The sequence below is a fragment of the Python bivittatus genome, unplaced genomic scaffold (assembly GCF_059951505.1).
Source record: "Python bivittatus isolate LINGU-HERP-01145 unplaced genomic scaffold, Pbiv_v1 ctg000530_np1212, whole genome shotgun sequence".
In the NCBI taxonomy this organism is placed as follows: domain Eukaryota; kingdom Metazoa; phylum Chordata; class Lepidosauria; order Squamata; family Pythonidae; genus Python; species Python bivittatus.
The window spans coordinates 4886375-4895783 of record NW_028277085.1 but is presented as its reverse complement, the minus strand read 5'-3'; the positions used below and the strand labels follow the sequence as shown (position 1 = coordinate 4895783).

At 48.2% G+C, this 9409-nt stretch overlaps 1 protein-coding gene across 1 annotated transcript; it reads left to right on the top strand.

Moving 5' to 3' along the window:
• The first annotated feature begins 6296 nt into the window (after positions 1-6296).
• On the top strand, positions 6297-6935 carry RPP25 (ribonuclease P/MRP subunit p25). The gene has a single exon (XM_007434139.3). The coding sequence runs from the start codon at positions 6297-6299 to the stop codon at positions 6933-6935; it is 639 nt and encodes a 212-aa protein (XP_007434201.2).
• Positions 6936-9409: the final 2474 nt, after the last annotated feature.

Here is a 9409-nt window from a genome sequence, read left to right as displayed (position 1 = left end):
CAGCAGTGAAAGGCAAAGCGCTGGGAAGAGATTCACCTGCTGATCCGCTCATTCGGCTTCCCCAAGATGCAGCGTTCCCTAGCATGGACCGCAGCTTAGAGTGGGGGGCCCAGCTTGCAAACTGTAGCCTATGCTTGACGCTCATTCTACCTTTATGGGGGCCCCCAGGCAAGTCTCAAAAGGCTTCTGCGGGTGATCTTAATGCATCTCTTTCCCCAAAGCCTACTGCTTGGAAGAGAGTAGATGGGGAACGGCTGATGAAGATGATGGAGCTTGCTAAGATGGTCAAATTGACTTCTTGGATCAGCAAAAGGACAATATCTATGTTTATTGCTGACTGGAAACCCCTTATGAGCTTTTTGCATGAAACAGAAAAAAATCAACTTATGATTTAGGATTTTGATGATTGGACAGGATAGATTATAGAAAGAAGAGGGTCGTGATGTAACTTTAGAGAAAGAGGCAAATTTTTAATTGTACTTATAACTGCTGCAAAGATTGGAAGCTACTCCTTTGTAACTTTTTTCTTTCTTTTCTATTTTTCTTTTACTTTTTTCCCCCTTCTTACACTTTTAACTTTCTCTTTGATTTCCTTCTCTTTTCTTTTTCTTACTTTATATTAGTTTGTATTAGTTTTTATTTTCCTCTTTAAAAAATCTTGAATAGAAATTATTTATAAAAAAAGGAAGAGAGCAGATGGGATCAGAAAAAAAGAGGGGGAAGATGGCCCCACCCACTTTTGTCACTGGCCCCGCCCACATCCTTTTTCAGCCCCGCCCAGCCCTGAAATGTGACTCCTGAGAGATTCCATAACTCTGGTGGGGTGAAGCCAAGAAAGAAATGCTGGAAGGAGGGTCATCCTGGAAGTTTAATTTCAGCTCCATTTCTATCCATTCTCCATCTGCAATTTTGCAACTAGCAGCAACCCATTTTTTCAAAAAAAACCAAAAAACAAAAAGCAGGCATTCATTGCAAAATATGGTGGTCTTCCTAGGGATACTGAAGGCCGGTGGTCATTCCTCAAGGGCTGTTTGTTTTGTGATGGGAAGGCAAATCCCTTTTGCATCCACAGGCAGCTAGGGATGGAGAAAGAATTAAATGGGAATTAATTTTCACAAGAGCTTGCTCAATTTGTCCTTCTCAAGGCCACACACCTAGTGGGGTAGGTTAGTGTGCCCCCAATAGCCAGGCTTTTCAAAATTTTACACTGCATTTTTACAACTCAAAACACGTATGTTTAAAACAACAACACAGGATACTTTTAAAGTGGAGGAGCTAGGATGTACAAAGCCAGCCTTGGCAATTGTGTCTATTTTAAGAGAAATAACTTGTACATTTATTCTTCCTTCAAAAGCAATTGCTTTATAAATTCCTCCATGCTATTATCCACAGAGCAATTTGTTCCCATCGGTGGCACTGATGGAAACCACTTTACATTTCTTATTTAAGCTGACAGCTTCACGCTTTTCTTCCTTCCCTGATCACGGCGTATCAATAAGCCATGGAAATTGTTTCTGGTGCAATCATGAGTTCGTGATCTTCGTTCCATGCTAGCCCCGTGTATGTATGTATTTACTTATTTATTTAGCAAATTTATATAGCCACCCATCTCACAAAAAGTGGCTCTGGGCGGCTTACGAGCAGGGTAACAATTAAAACCATATCGCAACTCAAGAGACATCAAACATACATTTTAAAAAATATACTACAGCTTCTCTTTGCTCAGCACAGCCTGAAGGAGCACCTTTAAGCTCCATAAACCTAGCTCAGCTCAGCAGCCAAAAAGCTGAGCCTATCATGCATGCAAATGTGTAAGATCACCACGCTGGCTTGTCTTACAGACGGGGATTAGTAGTAGTCGTAGTAATATTTAGTAGTATTCCAGATAGATAGCTTATAATACACGCGCGCGCACACATATGCATAGACCAACTGGAGATGTTTAGCAAACAGTCATTCAGATGGATCAAATGAACAAGGCAACTCAGCTGCTAACTGAAATATAGGTCAAGGAGGCTATATAATTGCCACGCTTTATCCAAATAAACAACCTCATCATCAATTTATCTAATTAGATTGCAAATCCCTGGCCTTTACAGCAGCCTTCTCCAGCCTACAGCCATGCTTGCTATGTACAATGGGAGCTGTAATCCAGCATATCTGCCAAGCACCAGATTACAGAAGGTTGTGGACCAGATCATCGAGGGCAGAACGTCTGGGTGATGGTTCCCAGCTGTTTTGCTCACAATCCCAATCTAGAAATCATTCCCACGGTCTCATCTTTCCCCCTTCCATCCCAGCAGCTTGTGGTATATCTGGGTATTCCTGTTTTCTCCATACTGTATTCCACACATCCAATGATGGGGACAATGATTTATGAAAGCTTATGCAATCACCGGTGTGTGCCTCAAGACCCGTCCTTGTGGCTTTTTACGAATACAGTTCCAGTGGGCTATGCTTCTAGAATGCTTCTGTCATAAGTCACCCTCTAAGGGAGATGGGTGGCATTCAAATTTAATAAATACATAAATACATAAATAAATAATTTGGTGGGCATTTACCCCATTACTAGTTCATATACTGTAGTAAGCCATGGTTTATTGAACAAGCCAAAATTAGCCATGATGTCATCTGCAGGGCTTGAGTTCCTCCATCGTGCTTAGCCCAAACCCAACCAACTATATAAAGTTGGAAGCAACCTAAACTCAGGCCCGAATAAGACCAAGAAAACTGAAGACCTTCATGGTCATGTTTGAGCTTCAGCCTTATAAAGAATAAAGCTACCTAGAGCTGCCACAGGGTCTCCCTCATTAAAAGATCAGCCACCAAAATCCCTCAAAACCTCTTTGAAAGGCCAGACGGGATGTGCAGCCAACTTTCACACTAATGAAAGGCATGAAAAGTAATGTCTTCCTTGAACCGACCTCAACTTCTGCAAACGTCTTGGCAACCAAGGCGAAGCAGCACATCCTTACCTTTGGGCCAGATAATTTTTAGATCTCAGAAAGTTAAGTAGGGGTGGTAGTTGGATGGGACAACACCAGGAAATTTTGGAGCTGCAGGTTAGACTGGCAAGACAATAAAACCATCCCTGAAGGCATGTCAAACCATTTTTGTATTGTTGCTAAAACAAAAATCCAACATTGTCCAGGAAGTCACCAGGAACTCAGTTCAGCTAGGAGTCTACCAAACCAATATGAACAAGAAAGAGCCAGAGGGAGAATCTTAATAATGGAACTCCTTCTTTCCAACTTCCTGGGTTAGACAAAGTCCAGCCAACCCAACGAGTGCTTCAAGTCATTAGGCTGAAGGCAAGAGCTATGACATGGACAATCCGTTGGAGAAAGTTCCCTCCAGCAATTCACAGGGGGCTGTTAATGCTGTTCCAGCTCTTCCGCCAATCATTCCTACCAGGACAGATGATACTTGCCTAATCCGGCTAGGGTTTGATTCCAACTTTCTTCGACTGCTGTTGGGACTTCTTCAAGGTCGTGTGATTCTGCTCCGTTTTTATTTTTTCCTGCTTTTAACTCCGGTTTGCGACCAGCATAGAGAACTTGGGGTCCATGGGTGGGATAGAAAGTAGTAAATAAAACTACAGAGGAAAATATCTTCTGCTCCTGGAAAATCGGGGTAGCAGAACTGAATTCCCACATGGAGCTAAGTTGTGGCTAACCACAGTTTACTGAATCAGACAGAATTGGCTGGGTTCACACATCCTGAAGCCAATGGCTTGCAAGTCACAATGGCTGAAAACTCAATAAATAAATAAATAAATAAAATGCTAACCTAAAACCCAATGGCTAAGCCAAGCTCCTCTCATGGAGAGGCTGGCGGAACATTTGGCTGCTTTGATGCTGATCTAAAAATGCCCAAATTCCATCCAGATACTTGACAGACAAAAGGGAGAGATTTACAATCTCTGAGAGGCATAAAAACAGTCCATGAGTGCCCCACACAGCTGATTTCTCAATTGCAAATCAATATCCTGCACAGTTTATCCATCTTTCAACTGTTTCTTTTTAGCCTGCAGTGCTGCAAGTCAATCAAAAAGCATTGCATGAATTTAGTCATAGGAGTGGTACTTCTTCTTTCTTATGGGATAGGAGCAACAACAATACCCTCGGGCCGATCTCTCTGGTGGCCAGAGAGGGTATCTTTGACAAAATGTACATCACAATGTGCCCTTGTCCCTGGAAGCTCACCATTACTGCTTGGCCTGTAAAGATCTCAGGTTCAATTCCCAGCAGCTTCAGTTTTAAATGATCTCAGGAGCCAGCGATGGAAGACCTGGAGCGCCCATGCCTCTTGGAAGCACATCTCTTACTAGAGCACATTTTGCAGACAGAGATTTTCTCCTCCCGATTGTCAGCCATGGCAACAGCAAAATGATGCAGCTGGCACCTTACCCCATTGCCATGCTTGCCTAACTGAGGTTTGTGGGCTAAGCCATAATGGGATTAGTTCTCCTCACTGGTTCAACATTCAGTCAGCCACAGAGCTCAATGCAAGGGGAGGCCCTGCCAATTCTACTGCTGCAGAATGGGGATGAGTGGAATTGCACATTGCATCAAAGCACTGGAGGTTCAGTTCGGTTTTGGCACTGCTGGATGCTTAGATATTCTTTAACATCTGAATTTCTTACCACCTAGCCACTAGCAGGGGAACCCTGGGATTTCAGGAGAAGAAAAACCAAAGGAAATACTGCCATTTCCACCCTACTGATTTGGAGCATCTTAGAACCTCCCGCAGCCTATGTTGTCCCAGCAGAGGGGGCCTTCACAAGATCTCAGCAATAGCCAGAAGAGACTTGCAATGCTCTGGATCACTAGGATGGAAATGGCCCAACTCTGAGCCAGAATAAAACCAATGGGAGTTGTAATCCAACACAGCTGGAGGGCAACTGCTTGCCAAAAGGTTGAAACCGAAGGTAGAGTTAGGCCAGTTTAGAGGGACGCTGCATTTAATACTCAGTTAGGAGAAGGAGAAGGAGAAGGAGAAGGAGAAGGAGAAGGAGAAGGAGAAGGAGAAGGAGAAGGAGAAGGAGAAGGAGAAGGAGAAGGAGAAGGAGAAGGAGAAGTTACTGTTACTTGGCTTCAGGAGGTGAGAAGCTCTTCCCCTCCAGGGAACACAGTTGCTTCTCAAGAGTGCCATCAGGACAGGAGACAAGTCCCACCTCCAGGCTCGAAAGAGAAGGGCTTCCACTAGGGGCCAACGATCTGACTTTCCAGACCGGGGACTCAGAGGGATGAGACCCAGAGAGCTGTCAGGTGAGGGTGGGCAGGGTCTCCAGGGCTACACACACAGACCAAACCCGAAGCCTCTATCCCAGTGTTTCTCAACCTTGGCAACTTGAAGATGTGTGGACTTCAACTCCCAGAATTCCCCAGCCAGCATGCTGGCTGGGGAATTCTGGGAGTTGAAGTCCACACATCTTCAAGTTGTCAAGGTTGCGAAATGCTGCTCTGTCCCGAAACGGCAAGGTGCCTCTAGCCTTCCTGCTAGGCAGACCGCCCCCACCCCCCACCCCCGGGCCTCGTCCTACCCTGCCGGGACGTCCGCGCGGCATCCATCGATGGCAGGGTCCCCTTTCTGGAGCGCTCCCCCTCGGCAGAGGGCTCTCCCGGGAGGCGGGGAGAGAGGCGGCGACGCCTCCGCGACAGGGACAGCCGCCGCCTGCACTTTGCTGACACGGGCGATTCCTAGTTGCGCACAACCCACCCGCGCCCGGCGGAGCCCCAGCGCTCGTCCTTGAGCCGGAGAAGACTCGGGCGCCGCCGAGCGAAGCGGCGAGAGCGCGCCGGGACGCTTCCAGGGGGCCGGGCGCCGCGGATCGTGTGGCCAGGAGCCCCGTCCTGGCGCTCAGCCGCGCCTCGACGGAGGCAGAGAAGTCGGGCGCGGGCAGGGCAGGGCAAATGGGCGCGCGGGCGGGCGGGCTCTGCCCCCGGCCAGGAAGGGCTGAGCCGAGGCGCTGGACGAGGCGGAGGGCTGGCCCCTGAAATCGCGCTCCCTCCCCGGCAGAATCCGTCATACCTGCCGCCCATCGCTCGTGGACGGTCGGCGGAATCGAAGTCGGTCCAGGATGAAGCCGAGAAGGCACCGGCGGGTGCAGCCGGCCGGCGAGACGCAGCGGGCGCGAAGTAGGGCTCCCCGCCGCCCTCCCGCCGGAGGACAGCGCTGGCGATCTCCGGAGCTTTGGGGCACTTGCCTTCCCGGTGAGTCCTTCCCTTGAGAAGTCTTGGCCAGGCGGGGGGCTTGGCGAGCCTCTCCCTTCCTGGGGCGCGGAAGGCTGGGAGATGCAGCCGGGAGACGCCGAGCGGGGGGGATCCTCGTCCCTGGCCGGCGGTCCGCAGACGACCCAAAGACCGAGTTCTGGAGCGGCCGAGGCCGCGGCCGCCCTGCTCCCCGCCGGACCCCCGGCCATCCAGTCCAGGATGGAGAACTTCAGGAAGGTTAAGACCTCAGAGCAAGGCAGCCCCTTGCCCTTCTCAGACTTGCCCCCGCACGTGGTGGAGATGAGGGTGAAGGAAGGCAGCAAAATCCGGAACTTGATGGGCTTCGCCATGGCCAGGATGGAGCAGGAGGAGATCCGCCAGATCGTCTTCAGCGGCTGTGGACGGGCGGTCACCAAAACTATCACCTGCGTGGAGATCATGAAGCGGAAGCTGGGCGGTCTCCACCAGGTCACCAAGCTGCAATACCGGACCTTGGTGGAGGTCTGGGAGAACCAGGGACCCAGGCCAGAGGGTCCCCCTGAACACCTCACCGTCCACAAGAATGTACCCTCCATCTATATCCTGTTGTCCAAGGACTTGGTGGATCCCAACCAAATGGGCTACCAAGCCCCCAGCCCTCCTGCCAGCCTCTGGGCTGAGAGCAGGGCCTCCCCAAAGGGAACCAAGAGAAGATTGCTTGCACCCCACGAAGAGGACTAGCTCAACCAGACAGCCCAAAAGCAAGAATTCTGGGAGGATGCAGGTTGTGGATTTTGTGACTCAGTTGCGCGCCCATCCATCCCTTCCTGCCTTGGGCAAATGTGGAAAAAAAAAAATCCAAGCCATATGCCAGTCGCACAAGGACAATTGGCCAAGGTTGCACTTTACTTTTAGAGATGCTCTGCAAAGAAAAGGCAGGTTGCAAGAGAGGTGGTATCGCTGGTCGCATTGTCGCCATGTACAAGGGGAACTTAGCTTGATCCAACCATAATCTTTTCCCCAGTGCTGACTTGTCTGAGTGGTTTAGAGCCGCATGGAACTTATGCTACCTTGTCTTGGGTGGTGAACAAAGCCAAATTTAGGCGGACTTTGGATGTGAGATAGAGCTGGAATTGTGATGGAATGGAATGATGAAGGCCAGGCTCAGGGAGATAAGCATTTTCTTAGCTCACCGCAGGAGCGTGGGAACTACAAGAGAATGAGGCTGGCACCTCCCTGAGGAATTCACACTGTTATGGCTGGCTGACTTGGGACCTGGGGTTTCAGTCTGGGAAGATTCTTGCTAGAGGTTGTAGCTAATAAACAAAGCTGAACTGATTTTGCATTGTCTCTTGGAGTTCCTCGGGCTAGGCCTGACATCAGTCAAGAAAATGCTTATCTCCCTGAGCCCGGCCTTCATGATTCCATCACAGGAATGGAGGGTAGAGTGGAGGGGGGAGAAGAGAGACTGTCTATTTTGTAGATGCACCCAGCTGAATGACAGGCTGGCTAAAGAGGGTGGCACCTGATGCCCCAAATGCTCAAGAGCCATAGGTGGTACATATGATAAGAGCTTATGCAAAGGAACACGTTTATATCGTATACCAGTAAGAAAGGAAAATATTTTGTAGAATGCCCAGAACGCTGTTACTTTTTGTCCTATGGAAAGTTGCATGAATACAAACCTGTCTGTCTAAAGTACTTGTTGGATGTCCCTTAAGAGGAAAAAAATGGGTATGTCCCCATTGACTCTTAACACAAGAGGAGATTCACACATTGTGGGAAATGGCAGGATTTTTGTTGGTTCGGGCTTAGAAGGTTGTGTAAACCTGGGCACTGTGGTTTGTAAAACATGGGTTCAGGTTTGGAATGTTGTGTGCACCCCACCAGTGGCAGTTGATTCAATAAAGTATGGTTGAACAAGCCATGGTTGAATGCAACCTATCAGCTCAGCTGTCAACTTTCTCTTTTGTTGAACCCATATCCTTGTCTGTGGGGGAGGATGATAAAGGGGGTGATAATCATGCCAGATATAGGGAAAACAATCAGACAGGTTCCCCACCCTCCTTTTCCATCATATACTTCCACCTTCTCCAGTTGGTGGGCTCCAGATGTGCCAGACTACCACACTGATCGTCACAGCTGGATCTGATTAGCGTTAGAACCCAACTCATCCAGATGCTCACGTTAGATAAGACTTCCCACCTCATGCTAAATTATAATGTGGTTTGTTTTTGTTTAAGCAGCTTGTACAACTCTTGTTGAGGTTAGTGGCCCCTGGGCCATGATTTAGTATATTGTGGAAATGGAGTTGATGTCAGCTCTTTGAGATGGTACCAATAGAGGTGAATTTGAGATGGATCAGGTTGGGAAATCACACAAAATACTAGAACTCCATTTTATAAATACAGGCTATAGTAACAGATTATTGAAAGCCTGATAGAGTTTCTCTTTCCTTTCCTCTTATAGCCAAGGCAAGTAGAGAGTAAGGAAGATAAACTTGACAGAAATATGCAGGAACCATTGCCTAGGCAAAAGGGGCTGAAACATTTTTTAAGTCCAGAAGATCCAGATAGAATTTGGAAGTGGCTCAGACAGACACCTCCCTGATTCACTGGAGTATAAGAAGGGTGGGGGGAGGAATAGCACAATGAGACTTGCAAGATTCTGCTATTAGGGCCAATCTCAATAAATGTAGTTCTGGTCTTCCCATGGAGTTAATTTCCTGGTCTCATCTCCCTGGTGGGGCTGAGAGCAGGCCAGTCTTGAGTTTCATCCTCACCCACTCCTGTTTTCCTATGCTGGGCTAATTTTTTTTAAACGGCCGGTGCGTACTTTCTTCAAAGCAATCTCTGTACTCCTCTACAGCCAATATTCAATATACTATGGCTTTCAAACCAAGGCTTAGTATGTGTGATGTAGCCCCATTGCTAACAGGGGTGGGGAATTTGTGGCCCTATAGATGTTCCTGGATTCTAATTCCCAGCCTCCCTTACCACTGGCCCTGTGGTCTGGAGCTCCTGAAAGTTGTAGTTTGGCACCCTGAGAGAACTGCGCATTCCTTACCCTTGTACCAGCCCAAGGTGAGTCTTTTCTTGTATACTTCTAGTTATTTTATCCTGGAAAAATGTCACCTTCTCATGGGCCAAGAGTGACCCTACCATGGTAGAGCTCTCCCTGACATCAATCTTCCTGAGATGTTGGATGCTCAACCA

Excerpts from the sequence above, each read along its gene's own strand:
- RPP25 (XM_007434139.3), top strand. The coding sequence starts at position 6,297 with ATGCAGCCGGGAGACGCCGAGCGGGGGGGATCCTCGTCCCTGGCCGGC.